Source organism: Puma concolor, chromosome B3 (assembly GCF_028749965.1).
Source record: "Puma concolor isolate L17-30 chromosome B3, mPumCon1.1.hap2, whole genome shotgun sequence".
Classification (NCBI taxonomy): Eukaryota; Metazoa; Chordata; class Mammalia; order Carnivora; family Felidae; genus Puma; species Puma concolor.
The window spans coordinates 16,013,226-16,032,497 of record NC_141672.1 but is presented as its reverse complement, the minus strand read 5'-3'; the positions used below and the strand labels follow the sequence as shown (position 1 = coordinate 16,032,497).

At 39.9% G+C, this 19,272-nt stretch overlaps 1 protein-coding gene across 6 annotated transcripts in view; it reads left to right on the top strand.

Annotated features, from left to right (window-relative positions):
• Positions 1-5,692: 5,692 nt before the first annotated feature.
• TTC8 (tetratricopeptide repeat domain 8) overlaps positions 5,693-19,272 on the top strand; it is a 59,794-nt gene continuing 46,214 nt past the window's right edge. For 2 of the 6 annotated variants that reach the window (XM_086709048.1, XM_025918682.2), the window contains exons 1-2: positions 5,694-5,863; positions 17,116-17,145. In XM_086709048.1, the coding sequence (XP_086565174.1) occupies positions 5,750-5,863; positions 17,116-17,145 (144 nt within the window). In that variant the 5' untranslated portion in view covers positions 5,694-5,749. Of the gene's footprint in view, positions 5,864-6,386; positions 6,446-17,115; positions 17,146-19,272 lie in introns of all 6 variants that reach the window. The other 4 variants (XM_025918684.2, XM_025918683.2, XM_086709050.1 and 1 more) reach the window with 3 other exon arrangements.

Sequence of the window (19,272 nt, the reverse complement as noted above, 5' to 3'; positions counted from 1 at the left end):
CTTCCACATCTTCTTTCCTGATCACATGATTTCATGTTGTGAAGCTTTCCCTGAGCTGCTGACCACAAAGCTCTTTACCAACCATGGAGAAGATGTAAAATCACCCAGCCCTGTGCCTTCACTCTTACTCTTGTCCCTTCCTGGGTTTATCATGGCTCCCACCTCCTTCTATTGCACTTGTTTGTTCACCTCCATTATTCACTCTGTATTCCTGACATCTCATACTATGTATTCAAAATAATTTTTTGCTAAAATATCAATAGATATTTATTAAGCACTTTCTCAAGAATGGGTAAAAAAGAACGACTTCCAGTTTCTTTGGTATTGTCTCAAAATACTCTTTCTCTAGGATGTAATAAATGTGTCTGACTGAAAATTGAGGCAATCCCTGGTTGCATACATTGTTGGTTTCCATCCCAATGTGCTTCTGTGTTTTTTGAATAGACAATGTAATTATTGCCTTGCCTAAATGAAATTGGCTTGATCTCCACAACCATCCCATAAAATAGTCATTCCGTCATCATCATTGTTCTCGTAGTCATCATCCTCATTCCCATTTTATATGTAGTGGGGAAATGCTATGGTGGCTTCTAAGTACACTAACTAGTGGGCTTATCCTGGAAGTGCTGAAATTGAAAGGCTCATAGACCAAAATGGCTAGTTTGTTAAATCAACTTAAAATCTACAGTGAGAAGCAAAGGGAATGGGATTGAATAGGTTAAGAAATTTAGTGCAAATAGGTGAAAGGACCGCATGGCCTGTAGTTTGCTCAAAGTTCCTGTGTCCTGACTCTCTTTACATCACCTTTCTTTATCACAGATGGTGTTGTTACAAGGACCAGAGTCAAGGGCAGGCAAGAAAGTTTAGAGATGGAAGATCTGTGGTGCCAGATGTTTGCTCTATTGGAGAGAAGAAGAGGCAAATATACACAGCTGCAGTTATAGCTCTGTGATGACCTTATGAGCAATGGTATGTATTTTAAGCAGAGGGCAAGTGGGCTAGAATGGATGATACCAATGGGTGGCCAATTTGAGGTAGATAAAGCTGATCCATGCTTTATGAGTATTTAAGGCTTATTTTGCTTTCCATCTCTTTCTATCTACAAGTAACACTCATTTTTTTCATTCTCTTAATGTGTTTAACACATAAATGTCTATTCTATGTTTAGCATGTCCTATAGGTCTATGACATACTTACTATCTATAGTTAACATTTCTTATGAGTTTCATCCATCATGTGTGTTTTTCTAGTCCTTTAATGCAGAAACAAAAATTCTTAAAGAACATTTACATTATGGATGAAGCACATATCTGAGGCATGGGACTATTAAGCCACTTGCCCACGATCCCCACATTTAGTGCATGGGAGAGTCAGGGGTTCAAATATAGGAAATGTAGCACCAGAGCCGACTTCTTAACTACCATCCTATATTGATTCCTAATTTGCCTGAGAAAACACAGCCAGTAAGTCTGACCTCAAATTCAGTGCTCTTTCCCCTAACTACTCTTTATTCTAAGTATCTTTGAGACTGGAGACCTCTCTTGTTCCTCTCTGCTGTTCTTATCACCAAGCATAGGGCCTACACAAATACTTGTTGACTAAGAGAAGATCCCAGTTTAACTGCTTTTCTTTTGGGTTAACCTTAAATGGCCTGAATAATACCAATGTAACATTTAAGAAAAGTTAACTTTTGACAATTAAAGTTACATATCTATAGTATTTCACTTTAAACAGAATTAACCTGAAGGGATATGTAGTTGCTGGAGAGCAAAAGATAAGGATCCAGGAACTGAGATCTAGCTCTGATTGTGAAACTGACCCTTTCTTTCAAAGGGATTAAGTTGTTTCTCTGTGCTTCATTTTCCTCAGTTTGAAAATGGCCCCAGTAAGTCCTATCTACCCTTTTCACTAGGAGCTATTACATTTACTATTCTTCCTGTTACTAGCATGCCATTTAAAAAAGTGGTTTCTGGAGTGCCTGGATGGCTTTAGTCAGTTAAGTGTCTGACTTCAGCTCAGGTCATGATCTCACAGGTTTGTGGGTTTGAGCCCTGAGTCAGGCTCTGTGCTCAAAGCTCAGAGCCCAGAGCTACTTCGGATTCTGTGTCTCCCTCTCTCTCTCTGCCCTTCCTCCACTTGTGCACGCGTTCTCTCCGTCTTTCTCTCTCAAAAATAAATAAGTAAACATTAAAAAATGGTTTCTGCATTATGGATTAGAAATTATAAAAAATGTAATAAAGTCTATCTACACATTCACATAATCAATTAACATATTTACACAATTAAAAATTTACACAATTTATAATCTTTTAAAGGCTCAGTTTATGCTACATTTAGACGTGCTTCACATCCTGCAATTTGCTAAGTATTCTACAATTTTCCACAGCCGTTTGACTTTTCTTTTTTTAAATTTTTTAATGTTTATTTGTTTTTGAGAGAGAGAGAGAGTGCAAGCAGGGAGGGGCAGAGAGAGGGGGAGACACAGAATCCAAAGCAGGCTCTAGGCTCTGAGCTGTCTACACAGAGTCTGACGTGGGGCTCAAACTCGCAAACTGAGACATCATGACCTGAGTCGTAGTCGGACACTTTAACTGACTGAGCCACCCAGGCGCCCCTCCATTTGACTTTTCTAAAAGGAAAAAAAAAAAAATTAACAGCCTTCTGAAAGAAGCTAATATGAATTATTATGGTCCTAAAATATTTTTAATGCCTCTTTTTTGTCCCATACTTATATATTTATGTCTCTTTATTTTTACCACTTATAAAAATCTTGTTCTTGTCTAGAAAGTTGGCAATAATCTCAATATATGCAAGACCATGTGGAACTCAACATGATAGTTGTTCAACCCTGGCTGCCTAGTAGAATTAACCAAGAAACTTAAAAAGAAAAAAAAAAAACAACTGATGTTTTAGCTCTACATCAAGCTATTTAAATCAGAATCTTGAAGGATGGAATTTGAGTGTCTGTATTTTTAAAAGTTTTCCAGATATTCTACAAAATACTTGACTAGTACTCTTCAAAACTGTCAAGGTCATCATAAACAAGGAAAGCCTGAGAAACTGCCACAGACCAGAGAAAGGAGACATACTGTTGCATCCACACGACTCCTGAAACAGAATGCTATGGGCACCAGTGACAGTCACAACAAAGTTTATTGCAATGAGAGGCAAGGCAGACCGATCAGGACTGACACTCTCGACCAGAGTGCGGCCCCGAACAGCCGGTGTACAGAGTTCTTATAGTCCACCACATCGTCTTATCATCACCTGGGAACAGAACAAAGAAATAGTTTCCAGATGGGGGTGGAAACAGTTCCGACATGCCTTTGCCCCAATCCAATCAAACACTAATCCAGTTGATTTTCCTTGAACTTTTGTTCCCTTGATTGATAGGATAAGGCTGGTATCTCTTAACCTACAGTGTTAAAACAAAGCTGTTATTTCTCAAGGCTACAGGTTAGCCCTAACACTACAATTTAACCCTTACATTACTAATTCAGTGTAATAAGGTATCCAAAGTGGGATCCTAGAATGGAAAAAGGATACCAGGGGAAAATTATTGAAATCCATATATACCATGGAGTTAATAGCAACGTGTCAATATTGGTTCCTTCATTGTGACATATGTACTGTACTAACATAAAATGTTAACAATAGGAGAAAGTGGGTGAGGCATATATGGGAACTCTCTGTACTCTCTTTACAACTTTTTCATAAATCTAAATCTGTTTTAAAATAAAAATTTTATTTAAAAATCTGTCTAATATGGAGCTGGAGTTGAGACTCACTTACATAGCAACATTGTATCAGAAAACAAAAAGTCTTTTGAAATATTGAGCCCTTGGGGCGCCTGGGTGGCGGAGTCGGTTAAGCGTCCGACTTCAGCCAGGTCACGATCTTGCGGTCCGTGAGTTCGAGCCCCGGGTCAGGCTCTGGGCTGATGGCTCGGAGCCTGGAGCCTGTTTCTGATTCTGTGTCTCCCTCTCTCTCTGCCCCTCCCCTGTTCATGCTCTGTCTCTCTCTGTCCCAAAAATAAATAAACGTTGAAAAAAAAAAAGAAAAGAAATATTGAGCCCAATTGCAATTGCCAGCATGTGTAGAGTCCTACAACCTGACTCTCAGAAACAACAGGCTATTGTCTTAGGACAGAATACATTTCTAGAAGCACTTTGAGGGAAACAAAAATGGACTAATTACAATAAACATAACTGTAATAATCAAAACCTGGATAGGGGCACCTGGATGGCTCAGTTGGTTGAGCATCTGACTCTTGATTTTGGCTCTGGTCATAATCTCATGGTTAGTGGGATTGAGCCCCGCATAGGGCTCTGCTCTGACAGTACAAAGCTTGCTTGGAATTCTCTCTCTCCCTGTCTCTCTCTGTCCCTTCCTCACTCATGCTCTCTCTCTCATTCTCAAAATAAATAAACATTTTTTAAAAAAGAAAAAACCCTGATTACTATTTGCTTCTGAAAAGCAAAAATTCAAGAAATACAAGAAATACTGCTTAGTAAGAAGAAAACTACTCCCAACCCATTAGTCAGGTTAGAAAGGTAGTTTTATTTTGATATTCATGAAATATATAAATATTGGGATTAAATATAATGTCTGCATTATGGTACCCTAGTGGTTTGAGAAAACTGTGAGTGATTTATTTTTGCTAAGAGTTGTTGTTTCTTATCTGTAAAAGGAGATTTAGACCTGACCAGAAAGTTCTTCAGTATTAAGTTATTTTTCCTCTCTTGCCTCTCCCACTGTGGTAGGAAAGAGGCAAGGAAAAAAGATACCCTTCCTAACGAAGTCTACCTAGATTTAGCCCAGTCACACTTCTTTTTTCATATCTGTGTAAATCTCTAGAGAGAAGTCAGAATTGTGCCTAAAGAAATCATTCCGCACAAGTAAGCATTTGACAAACAGCAAGCGGTTGGAGATGGCATTTCAAAAAGCTCCTTTGTAAAATTGTGTGTTATGTTATTTTGTTTGTAAAAAAGTCACCAATTTGTAATCCAGAATCCTTACGCATTGTATAATAGCGGCATTAACAGCCTATCTGTAACAGTCTAATCTGTAGCCCAGATTACAGTCCCGCTCCCTAACTTCATGCGACTTTGGGTGAATAATTTCTCTTCTCTGAGCCGATCTCAGTTTTTCATCTGTAAAATGCCTCAATAGGACTAAGCAGTATCCAATACCCCTTTCTATTCGAACACTGAGATTTGTTGAGGGCTTTTAGAATCCTTGGGTTCTGGTGGGCAGTATGGTATTGAAGAAACTGGTCTCATGTTTGTGTTTCTAGAATTGGAAGGATAAATGATAGGGGCAGGAAAGCGTGCAAGGAAAAGTAGGACACCCGTTGTAGGGTCAACACCTGGGATTTTTCTCAGACTAGCAGAGGAAGCAGAGCGTTTCGCTGCTAGGCAACCGGTCCTCCTTTGGGAGGGTGGAGGACCCCAGTCGGAGGTGTCTAAGTCACTACCTCTTAATTTAGCCATGGTGCCTTCTTCTCGAGGTTAATGAAATAAGTATCTTTTAAAAGTATACACTTTCTGCAGCCAAGGTTTGACAAGCCTCGTAGCTGAGTTCGACTCGTGGTGGGTTTTCTTTTTCCTGTTCTCAGGCGCGATGCGGGCACCTCTCAGGCTAGGCCCCTGCCTCCGCGCGTTGCCGGGCAGAGCTGGACGCCTCTTGCTCCTCGACCCCGCCCTCCCAGGCCCCGGCCCCGGTCCTTCGCGGGCCGCCCTCGGCCGCCATGGGCTCGGAGATGGAGCCGCTGCTCCTGGCCTGGAGCTATTTTAGGCGCAGGAAGTTCCAGCTCTGCGCGGATCTATGCACGCAGATGCTGGAGAAGTCCCCTTATGACCAGGTACCGGCCGGACCCCGTCAGCCCTGTGGATCCCGGCGAGAGGCAGAGGGCCCTGGGGGGTCCCGGGGCCGCCCCGTGGGGGCTCCGGGGTGAAAGGCCCGGGGCGAAGTTGATCGTGTGGTCAGCACAGGCATCTGGCGCGAGATCCCCTAGAGCCGTGACCGGCACCTCCCCGCCGGCGGCGTCCCCGCGTCCCCACGGAACCCCCGAGTGCTGTGCCAGAACCGCCCCCTCCTCAAACTTAAGCAGCTCCTTTCCTTTACGCGTCCCTTAAAGGAACACTTAAAAGTCCCGAATTTCACTTTGGTGCAGAACTTTGATGATTCGTTTATACTTTCATATGGATGGGCTCTTAAGTTCTCTGCGTGTGCGTTATTAATTTCTAAAACAATTATGTATAAAGATCTGTAACTTCTCACCTCTTGTTGAAACAGTTGCCTTATTGTTGTTGTTGTTGTTGTTGTTGTTGTTGTTGTTGTTGTTATTTGGATCAAACGTTGTGATCCTCCCACTTCATGTGAAGATTGTTGCCCAGGAGTGAAGGAGGCTTTGATTCTCGGACATGAGTGCAATTTGAGGCAGGTAATGCAAAGTTAGAGAAATGAGAATCTAGGAGGGGAAGAGATACATTTACTATTAGGAGGGAGGGATGGGAAAAGAGTTTCCCTGAAAGAAGGAATGATGGCATTGATTAAAAGACCTTAAATAAACTACAGTGCTAGTTTAGTTTCATTCTCTTAAATGAAGTGAGAGATTAAATCAAGAGAATGAGGATGGCCATATACTGTGTGTGAGAGGAACAACACAGGTGGCAGGTAGTTCCTGGAGAAAAAGGGAGAAGAGGAGCAGAGCTGTGGCAGTTTGTCAGTGCTTCTAGTAAAAGCTGGTTTCCCAGCTTTTCCTTTAGTAGTGTTGCCTTGGAGATATTAGGGGGAAAAAAAAGGAGAATTGAGGGGAGTTACATAAGTGGAGACCTATGTGTGAATACTGTTATTAGGCTCTGCCTTGTTGCATGTGAGCAAGTGGATGACAGATAACCTGTTGAGGTGAACATACAGACTTTCAGATAGGTAGAACATCTCTCCTGTAACAATCCATGTTAGTGGGAATGCTAAGCTCGATTCTTTTGGGTTAGTTCGTGTTCATTAATAGGACTGTGTTTCCACAGGGAAGCATTTTTCCAAGCGTGTTTCTTGGCACAGTTAGTCCTACAGGTGGTCCTCAAAACAAACAAACAAACAAACAAACAAACAAAAAACAAGGTTCCAGATTCCACAATCAACTATGTCTGGGAACTGTTACAGTACATTGACCCCTTTTCGTTTTGTACAACAAAAGTCTGTTAAAACCCTACGATGTACCGGGCACTGCTCTAGGCACAATGGTTTGCAACAGCTTTACATGCTGTTTCTGTTTTTCCATTAATTTAGGGTAGTTTCCATTCTGTGTTCCACAGAGCTGTTGCCCAAGAGCTGCTTAGTGAATTCATCTGGGAACAGTATATTTCCTGGTTGAAGATTCAAGATTCATACTAAAGCCTCTGGGTTCTGAAGAAAAGAAATGTAATTTTGGCAATACAATAGTTCTGAAACTTATTTGACCTCTGTTACTCTTTTGGCAGTGGGCAAGGGTCGGGTATCTTCATTGTTACCGTACTAGGGAGATGTAGTCTCATGGTGAAATGTTATAAGCAAAGGAGCAGTGCTTTTATTAATGGTTAAGATCCTATACTCTTAATAACATATAATCATAGCACAGTCAGTACAGTACTGTGCCTGTGAATTCAGATTTAGTTTGTGCTAGGCACTGTGAGCAGGATTTTATGTGTGTTCAGCCAAATGACCTTTGTTGAGTGCTTACTGCTTACTAAGTTGTGTAAATTATGGGTATGTCTATGCTTAGAATAACCTTGCAAAATAGGTAACAAAAATAGTAGCTAACATTTATTGAGTATTTACTCTATGTCAGGCTTGGTTCGGAGGGTTTTAGAAGTCATCTCATTTAATCCTCATCCCTCTTAGGAAATTGGTACTGTTTCACCCGTTTTACAGATTAAGTGCACTGGGGCACAGGGTTAAGTAATTTGTCCAAAGTTACAAAGCTGATAAATCCATTTACTGTCCATACTGTGCTCCCTCTTTGGCCCTGATGTAGCCTAATATTTCAAAGCTGTGTGTTTCTCAACTTTTCCCAGTACATTTTCCCATCTACTGTGCCTTTTTCAAGATGTTAGCTAAATGGTAAAGAATTTTAAACATACTTGTGGATTAAAGGCTTTAGAAAGTCCTGAAGGAAGGTGACCTATCTAATTTTGATAAAGAACAGTATTCTGAAACTTACTTGATCCCTGGTGCCTTCGGGGTGGGGGGCGGATGGGGGAGACAGAGAGATAGATTTCTCCCTTGTTATTTTGGAGAGATGCCATTTTGGAAAGTGCATGGTCAAAGCGGAAGTGTTTTCATTAATGGTGAAGATGGGGCCATAGAGGGACCTTGCTCCTTTTTATCTAGGAAGAGTAAGATAAACAGATTTAGGGCTTTGCAGTCTCCTGAATTAGCAGCTAAATAAGGTAAGGGCTTGTGTCTTTTTACTTGGTTTCTTGTACAGCTGTCATTAGGCCTTATTGGCCCTCTTGAAAGATTAAAGACTTATTACAAGGTATGTTTGGTAGAACCGTGATTTTGATAATGATAATGAAGAAAAAAAAGACACAGGTTTATACTGGGAAATACTTCTGTTGTCATTGGTTAACCATTTGACATGGTTAAGATCATTAGGGCAGTCGATTTTGTTAGGTCCTGTCCTATTGTATTGTCCTATTTGCTGTGGATTTGAAATAATCGTCCATAATGTGATACATAATTAATGTCTACTGCCATAAACATTAAAAAATGTTATGCTTTATTACTATTTTCTTGTTATGAGCAGGGGTTGTTAATGGGTTTGATGTAAATATCAGAGTAGGCTTAGGAGAATGAGTACCAGATCTAGAAGAAATTTATGATACTCTTTTCCTTTCTAATCCTTTTTATTTGTTTTGCTGAGGTAGTTTATGTAAGTAGGAACTATATATATATATATATATATATATATATATATATATATATATATTGGCAGAGCAATGAGCAGTATTTCATTGGGAATAGAAGTTTAACTTGATATTACCTTATCAAACTGGGCTTTAAAAATTTTTAAGTTTTATTTATTTATCTTGAGAGAGCATGAGCAGGGAAGAGGCAGAGAGAGGAAGAGAGAGAATCCCAAGCAGGCTCCACGAACTCAGGAACCGTGAGATCATGACCCAAGCCAAAATCAAGAGTCCGAAGCTTTTAACCAACTGAGCCCCCCAGCCACCCCACCAAACCGGGCTTTTGATAGCTGGATAGGGCTGCTGAAAAGTTTATAGGGTTCACTTATGTGTTAGTTATTTTTTGACTCAGCCTTTAAACACTGTTTTTTCACTGTGTGCTTTTCCTTTTTAATTAGGTAATTTTTAATTTTTAAAATTTGAATATAGTTGCCACCATGTTACCTTAGTTTCAGGTGTACAACATAGTGATTCAACTTCTCTGTACTATGCTGTGGTCACCCCAAGTGTAGCTGCCATCCGTCACCATACCATGCTATTACAGTATCACTGATCATAAACCCTATGCTGTACCTTTTATTCCCATGACTTATTCATTTCATAACTGGAAGCCTGTATCTCTGGCTCCCCTTCGCCCATTTTGCCCATCCCTCTCCAACCCTCCCCTCTGGCAACCATCAGTTTATTCTCTGTATTTGGTCCATTTCTGCTTTTTGTTTGGTCTTTTAGATTCCACATATAACTGAAATCATATGGTATTTGTCTTTTTCTGTCTGACTTATTTCACTTAGCATAATACCCTCTAAGATCTATCCATGTTGTTACAAATGGCAAGATCTAATTTTTATGGCAGCATAATATTCCATTGTACATATATCCCATATCTTCCTTTTCCATTCACCTATCTATATGGTTGCTTCCATATCATGGGTATTGTAAATAATGCTGCAGTAAATACAGCAGTGCATCTGTCTTTTCAAATTAGTATTTTCATTTTCTCTGGGTAAAGACCTGGTAGTGGAATTACTGGATCATATGGTATTTCTATTTTTAATTTTTTGAGGAACCTCTATGCTGTTTTCCACAGTGGCTGCACCAACTTACATTCCTACCAACACTACATGAGAGTTGACCTTTGTGTCCCTCCACTCCCATCCTTAATTCTCAGCCCCATAGGTTCCTAAACATATATTTACCTTTTCAAATAAATGTAATTGCATTATGGACATTCTTTTTTTTTAATTTTTATTTTATTAAAAAAAAAATTTTTTTTTTAACATTTATTCATTTTTGAGACAGAGAGAGACAGAGCATGAACGGGGAAAGGTCAGAGAGAGAGGGAGACACAGAATCCGAAACAGGCTCCAGGCTCTGAGCTGTCAGCACAGAGCGCGACGCGGGGCTCGAACTCTCAGACCGCGAGATCATGACCTGAGCCGAAGTCGGACGTCCAACCGACTGAGCCACCCAGGCGCCCCAACATTATGGACATTCTTAATTCATTTCTTGATTTGAGGGCCAGTTTTTTTTTTTTTTTTTTTTAATCAATTAAGGAAATTCTTCCTGGATTCCTCCAGGAGAGTCTTCCTTCCTTCCTTTCCTTCCTTCCGTCCTTCCTTCCTTCCTTCTTTCCTTTCTTTCTTTCTTTTTTCCTTTTTCCCACTGAGATTTCTTTATGCAGTTTATCAGAAATATATACATTGAATTCTTTCAGAATTAAAAGCTTTTAATTAATTTTAACAAATTGGGAAGAGATATGAGAAAAATGTATTTCTTCATATTTATTCTTTATCTGTTAGATGTTAAAAATGAACAATGAAATATTCTTCCCTTTATTTTTTTAATTTTTTAAAAAATATTTATTTATTCTTGAGAGAGAGAGAGAGACAGAGAGACAGAGCATGAGCAGGAGAGAGTCAGAGAGAGGGAGGCACAGAATCTGAAGCAGGCTCCAGGCTCTGAGATGTCAGCACAGAGCCCGACACGGGCCTCGAACCCACAAACCGGGAGATCATGACCTGAGCCGAAGTTGGACGCTTAACCAATTAAGCCACCCAGGTGCCCCTTCCCTTTATTTTTTAAAGTTGATTTATTTTGAGAGAGAGAGAGAGAGAGAATGAGAGCAGGGGAGGGGCTGAGAGGAAGGGAGAGAGAGAATCCCAAGCAGGCTCTGCACTGTCAGCACAGAGCCCAACTTGGGGCTTGATCCCATGAACCGTAAGATCATGACCTGAGCCAAAATCAAGCCCAAACCACTGGGCCACCCAGGCGCCCCCAGGAAGGCATTTCTGATAGTAATTTTGTTATTGGGATTTCTTGTGATGCTGTCTTTGTTTCAGTGGAGGAAGGTAATTGACGGAGAGACTACCAATCTATGAAAAGCTAACAGAAATGTGATCAGAGCAGAAGCAGATGGTCCTCAGCTCTGCAGTCAGATGGTTTATCTTCACATCCTCCTTTAACCTTTATGAATTTTTTGAGGCTTCAACATTTTAGAGTACTTTTCCCCCACAACTTCCGATTACCATTCCTGTGCCACCAAACTGATTTTAGTACAAATGAATGACTCTGAAGCAGCTCCTGGACACGTCGAAGAGCAAGGAAATTAAAATATTTTTTTCTGAGGGCCAAATGGATTCACTTTTGCTTTTTTTTTTTCCTGCCCCTAAAACAAAAATAGCTTAAAAAAATTTTTTTTAACGTTTATTTATTTTTGAGAGAGAGAGAGACACTGAATGTGAGTGGGGGAGGGGCAGAGAGAGAGGGAGACACAGAATCCGAAGCAGGCTCCAGGCTCTGAGCTGTCAGCACAGAGCCTGACGCGGGGCTTGACTCACTAACGGCTAGATCATGGCCGGAGCCTAAGTCAGAAGCTTGACCTACTGAGCCACCCAGATGCCCCAAATACCTTTTGTTTTAGATGTTGTTTTTCACTTTTGGTTTTGCTTATTTTTGTGCCAGGTGAGGAGAGCCTCTCTAAAGTGATTTGTTATTTGTTAATCTTTCTTTAAGTTGGTCCACAGAGCTTCCCAAAAAACCTCTTTTGGTTCTGATGTATCAACCTTTTGGGATAAGTACACCTCTGAGACTATGTCTTCTACATTTATTTCTCCTGTAAGAGATACAATTTTGGTATAGTATCATCAAAAATACTTAGGTTGTGCTTTGTACTTTCCATTAGGACATCTGGATTTTATTTAATTTTGATTCTTGCCAAAGTCAGGGTAGTCAGGTTGGCCAGAGAGGTATGATATACAATGAAATAGCATGTTTCTTTAGAGTCATACATTTTTATTTGGACACAAAGAGACTTAAGGATAGGTTGTTGACTGTAATAATATGGTATTTGGTAATGTGGAAAGGTTCTTGAAGAAGATGGATTGTAAACTGTTTTTCCCAGATTCAGAATAGTGAGACTTAAAAGGGCAGGGTGTCTAACCATGAAGGACATTTAAGATTCTGATCTCTTGAGAATATAGAGAAAGAAAGATAACTGGTTAATTTATTGTAGCTTCCCTGTTAGATAAAATACAGCATGAACAAGAAGTTCATCAAGAGACATTGTCTTTTTTCAAAGTGTTCTTTAAATCACGATTGAAAAAGTGCTTATAAGTTGTAAGATATAAAAGGGAGAAAGGCAAAATGGTCTTCCACACGGCAATGTGACCTAGAGGGAATGCTTGCTTTTACAGCTCATGTCCATCATCCCGATTAGTTGCTTAATCTGATTACTGTTCCTTGTGTTCCATATGTCAGATACATGGCTTTAAAACCAGCCCCAATTTTTTTTAGCTCCATTATAATTAAACAGTTCATAAAACGTGCAGGTTTTTCAGGCAGTGAGGTTTTTAAGACAATATGCTTTTATTAATGGAGTAGATTTCTGATAGATTTTCAAGTTATAAAAATCAGTGATTCTGGGAGTGGGAGCGGGGGCTATATATCAGAACAGGAAGAATTCACATTCTCCTCCTCAGTCTCCACTTATAATGAGATATGTTACAGAGAGGAAGGGGTTATTATTGTAAATGATTTGAAGATGGAGAAAAGGCTGAAAGCCACTGGCTTAAGGGAAAGACATGGAACCAGGGGTCCCTAGTGAGCTCTGTGTTATTAGTTGATTGAGACAATGATCTGGTGCTCTAAGCAAAACAAACAAACAAACAAATCTTTCTGTGTGATTATCTAATTTAGTTCCTCTTTGGGGCCATGGAGACTAAGCCAGACTTAATCTTTTGATTCTATATGGAGTTCATTTTATGAATTTGTATTCCTGCTGAATTACACAGATGACATTCCTATTTGGCTGCTTGGTTGGTCCTTGGATTCTCCCTAAACCTTCTGATATCCATCAATTTCTGTGTTCTCTTTCATTGTTTTCCTTCGTGTGACTACTAACTTCTGAATAATGTCTCAGAAGTTTCAGGGCCAAGCTGGGTCAGACTCACGAGCCAGAGTAAGTAATGGTGGCAATTAAGAAGTCGCATTCAGAATTATCTAGAGATTTGATACCCTGAAGTAATAGCAACGACCTAAGAGTAAGCCTTACCCTGGGGAGGAAGGAAGGAAGTAAACTGATGTGAATTGAAGTTGATGCTAATGAGCATTTGTTGGTTCCAGGCTGTGTCACTCCACTCTGTCCCCTTACTCACTTGCTTTGAAGGAGAGTCAAAAGGTAGTTTTAATTTGATGAGACACAAGTGGGAGTTAGTTCTGGGTTTGGGAAAGGGAAGTAATAGAGAGTGTGGTGCTTTTCTGTTCATTGTTCATTATAGAAATGGTTTTATAAAGAAATTGTGCAACTGATATTTATTGAAAGTGCTACCACCTTACACTTCACTAATTATGATAGCATATGGGGAAGGCCTCAAAACTATGAAATATTCTTAAAAATACAAGGTTTATTTATTTTATTTATTTATTTTTTAAAGTTTATTTATTTTTGAGAGAGAGAGAGACAGAGCACTAGTGGGGGAGGGGCAGAGAAAGAGAAGGAGAGAGAGAGAGAGAAACACACACACAGAATCCGAAGCAGGCTCCAGGCTCCTAGCTGTCAGCACAGAGCCCGACGCAGGGCTCAAACTCATGAGCCATGAGATCATGACCTGAGTCGAAGTCAGACACTTAACTGACTGAGCCACCCAGGCACCCCCCCAAAGGTTTATTTTTAAAACTATGCTATGAAGTAGACACTATTTGCTCCAATTCGAGAGGAGCACTAGGTTCGAGAGGAGCACTAGGTTATAGAGGTCCTGTGACTCGTTCAAGGTCACGTAGCTATGTGGCTCCCTGAGGATCAAGCCCAGCCCTTCTGACTCCAGGGTATTTTGTACCCAACTACTTTGTACTCAACTCTGTCAATACCCATGGAAATGATGTGCTAGACCAAATGAACCTAACTTGCGGTTCCCTATTTGGTTGGATTAATTTAAATAACAGACTATAGTTGAGAGACCCAAAGGTGAAAGTCTCAGCGCTTTAAAAAAAAAAAAAAAAAGTTTTGCCCTATCTCTAAATTAAAACATCCCAACTCTTCCTTCTTAATCCTGCTACTCCTGATGGATCTCCAGGCCAGTCATATGCAGCCTTGGTCTGGCACACCCTACAGCAGTCTGTTTTCATGCCTTGCTATGATCTCACATACTCAGCAAAGTGCAGGCTCTCGATGCAGAGTGTCCGGGTTCAAATACTGCCTGTACACTTTGACTTCAGAGTTTTCTCCTCTGTAAAACGGGGATGATAATACACCTACCTCAAAGGGTTGTTGTGAGGGTTAAGCTCATTAATGTATGGTAAGTGATCAAAAATGTTAGCTGCTATTGTCTTTGTATAGCTAGAGATATTTACATGTAGGATTCTGGCATTGATCTTTTTCTGAAAAGATTGTTGGTAATCTGGAAAGTGTCTGTGAGGAAAGTGTTCAGTGAAATTGATAAAATGATGCTGAACAGGGGCGTCTGGGTAGCTCAGTCGGTTAAGCATCCGACTCTCGATTTCAGCTCAGGTCATGATCTCTCTGTTTGCCAGTTCAAGCCCTGCGTCAGGGTCTGTGCTGACAGTGCAGAGCCTACTTGGGATTCTCTCTCTCCCTCTCTTTCTACTCCTCCCCTGCTCAAGCTCTCTCTAAATAAACATTAAAAAAAATGATGATGAATATAGTTCATAGATCACTGGCACTCAGTAATTTCCGGAATAATATCTTTCTTTTTCTCTGACACCCTTCTTATCTCCCTTATTGTTTTTCTCCTCTCCATCTAAGTCGTCTATAACTGGTCTATAACTTGAATATAGCATTTCATATATTGTATTGGCATTTATTTAATTATGTGCATTCCCCACAGAATGTTTTCAGCACCTAGCAGGGTGCAGGAATGTCCGGGGAAGCTTGTGGAACTAACGTGATCGTGATCTCGGCCTCACTTCCTGTTTGGGCCTTGTCTCCATCTTCCATCTGCACAACCTCACCTGTCTTTATACTTGCCCATCTTCTCTGACCTTCTCACTTCACCTGAGTGGTGTGGCAAATCACAGATGTGTTCCTGTGGGGCAGAAGAACCAGATAGAGCATGAAGGCCTTCCTCAGTGATCAGAACACTGAGGCTGAGCTGCCGTTTGACTTTGGGAAGCATCTTCCTGTCCTTGGCAGAATGACAGGCCTCTAGCTTTTCCTTCCTATTAGAGGCTTCCAGCCCTTGTGTGTTTTGTTTTCCTTTTCAAGTATTGTCTGCAGTCACCATGGGTAAACTTTTTTCCCTGTGTGGAACTTATCTTCTATCTCTCCTACACTTGATGCTTCAATCCTGCCTTATTATCTTGAACTCATGTTTTAATCTCCTAGATGCACTGGCAAGGAAGAGCCTGGCTTCTTTGTGTGACCTTGAGCAAATTACATGACATCTCTGAATTTGTTTCCTTATCTGTCAAATGGATAACGCTTACCTGCCTCCCTCCGGTGGTTGTTATGAGACTCAAGTGAGATAATGGGTCATACAGACATGTATACAAATAAACAGAAGAAGGAATAGAAAGGGTTACTCCTCTGTCATCTCATTGCCTGTGTCGGTGTGTTTCTTTAATTATGGACTGTGGGTTCTAGGCAATCTGTGCTTTTCCAGATCTTCCTGATGCACGCTGGAATTGAAAACCTCCAACTGCCATGTATTCTTAGTTGCTGTTTTGTGTTCGGTTCAGCTGCTTGCCGAATATTCTCTAAATCCCACCCTCCAGGGCCTTTGCTTTTGTAGCCTAGCTTCGTCTTTGCTTCTCGTGTTCCTACCGTGTATCGTGCTATAGAAATTGCTTATCCTTGCATGGTGACCAGATGGCTTCAACATTGCTTGCACACATAATATATTCTTTAAAAAATATTTTGAGTATTCTCCTTGGGTTTTAGAGCTGTAGAAAGCAAGGCTAGGAAGGATTTTTTTTTCCCCTTTCCCTTTTTTCTTAGTAGCTTCCCTAATAAAACATGCTGCCAGTTAAGTGTTCAGCACAGATTGCTAACTGTAGATATAGAAGTATAGATTATTTCATAAATAAATTTGTTACAAGTCTGACTTTTCCCCAGTGGATTTCTATTTAATTTGGGCAGGAAAAAACCCTGAGTTTGTTAGCACCTGACACTAATATATATGACATAGTCTATTCATACACATTTCTCAGAGCACGTTACAGTTGGAATTACTTTTTTATATCTTCAGCTGCTAATCCCATTTATGTGGAGTAGAAAGATTGATAGTATGTTGTGGATTTTCCTCCTCCTCCCCAAGTGATTAAAGTCTGAATGCTTTAACCACCATGAATATAAGGAAGTGTTTCCTTGGTATAGCTGTAAAATTGTTTTTAATTTCTGAGATTTTGTGTCTTCATTAAACAAGTAGTTAAGATAACTTCTCTGTGCTTTAAATGAGGTTCGAGTAATTAAAATTTTCTGATCATAGCAAATTCAGCACTCTTCAGTGTATATTAGTTACACACTAATACCAATATTAGTATTAGTATATGCAGAACTCTTGAGTACTTGTGGAGAAAGATTAAAGTTGATATTCGGATTTTTATTCAATGAGCTTGAGTCCGTCTACAAATACTTAATTCATCACCAGGACTTTTTATTTTAGAAACTGTATTTCCTAAAAATGTTTACTACCTTCTTAATGCTTTCCAGGAACCGGATCCTGAATTGCCAGTGACTCAGGTAAAGGGTTAGCTGCAACTGTTAGTTTAGAGAATACAATAATTCCTGTTGCTTACTCGTTCCTATAGATTAGAAAACCTGCTGCATATCTATTAATGCTTTTATAAAATCAGCCTTCTCTACCATTCTGTAGAGTATTCTATTTCCAATATTTTTTTTGTAGAGTATTTTTTTTTTTTATGTATTCTATTTCCAATATTTTTGTGTCTATGGGTGAGTAGTCTTATAGTCTTAAGACTTGAAATGACCAATGTTGACCAGAAAGATGAGAAAAATAGAGAAGGAAGCAAGGGAAACCAGGAGCTTAGGAATGGGGCCAAGAAGTCAGCAGAGCCCCAAATGTCTGAAAAGATTGTGATGGACAGGATGGTATATCTTGAGTAAAGAGTAGGCTCACCCTGCCTGGGAAGGGCTCGATTTTAGAGCGAGGTGCCTGCCACCGTGAAGAAGACAGGAGGAGACACTGGCCAGATAGCCTTGTCTACCAAACTATCTTGGTTGGAGATGGGAGGTGGCCAGAGAGACCTGCTAACTGGAGAGGATGCAGTGAATGAGTCTGGAGAGAGCCCAAGGAGAGGAAGTGTGGTTAGGGGGACACGTGGGCCAGTGAAGCTGTTAACACAAGGGAGTTTCCAGTAAGTCTGGGAATAAGAACGGATGAGAGTGCTATAAATCACCCTAAATATTGCCAGGTGTTGGCCCTGTCACATGAGAGAGAATGCTAACAGTGGTTTTCAGTAAATAAACAATTTGAACCTCATATGTGGTTCCTATGACCTTTTCCAAGAGAGCAGAATACAAAGTACTGTGATGGAGGCCTGTGTAGTATTATCAAGCAAGCACCGTAAATAGGTTAAAATGAAGCACTCTGTTCTTGAAAAGGATTTTAAAGGAATTTGTCTGCAGTGTTCGTAATTTTGATTTCCAAATTGATAGATGGCACTAAACTATTTTTTGCGTAATATATGCACAATTCGTTTGAGAAGGACCTAAATTATAAATAGAGTAAGTAATGTGCTTTTTCTTTTCAGTGATTTTGGAAGGTTTTGTTAAAATTAACGTTTATTTATTTTTGAGAGAGAGAGAGAGAGAGAGAGAGAGAGAGAGAGAGAGAGAGAGTGTGAGTGAAGGCAGGGGAGGCGCAGAGAGAGGGAGACACAGAAGCTGAAACAGGCTCCAGGCTCCAAGCTGTCAGCACAGAGCCCGATGCGGGACTCGAACTCACAAACTGTGAGATCATGACCTGAGCTGAAGTCGAATGCTTAACCAACTAAGCCACCCAGGTGCCCTGGTTTTGTTAAAATTAAATTAAAATGTCAATAATTGACATTGTTGTTATGGTTTTAAAACTGTAAATGGCATTTGAAAGTTTCAAACCATGCAGGGACTTCATGAAGGACCTGTATTTAGTATTACTTTCTTGTTCTGTTACTGTAGACTTCATTATCTATCACTATCTGGATAGTGATCTAAAAGAATAAAAAGGGAACAAGGCTGATGGGATTCTTTTGAGTTCATTATTCATACATTTTGCCTTCCTCTTTTGCACAACTTCAAAATAAATGAGGCTTTACAATAACAATTCAATATTTTGTGCTAAGTTTTCATTTTCGTAGAGTAGGCAGAGTGTCAGATGTTATACCGATTCTTATGATGGCTCGCTCAGGTTAGACAGACTGTTCCTTGGTAGCTTTATTCAACTAATAATCTAGCAAAATTGTTTCTTTTATGTCTTAAACTCTTGGCCTCCAATTCTGTATTAAAAGGAATGAGACAATTTCAACATGGTTTGCTCAGTCAGTAGACTTTTTCACTTTTCGTATGTTTATTTTCATAACTAAAATTGAATCAACCTCACCAAAGGTAGTACAAGTAAGGCATTATTTTCCTTTCCTTTCCATCATTGCCTCAAGAATAATGTCCTGTAGACTACCTCAGTAGGTGAATGAGATGGGATTATGTTTTACAGATAAAGAACGATATAACTGACTCACATGCTTTTCCCTTTAAAAAAGTTCCTGCACTTCTGTGATTTTTGTTGATTTCACAGTACTTTCCAATATATAGGCATTCAAATATATTTACATAAACTGCATGACCCTGTCATGTAGTAACAACTTAAACATA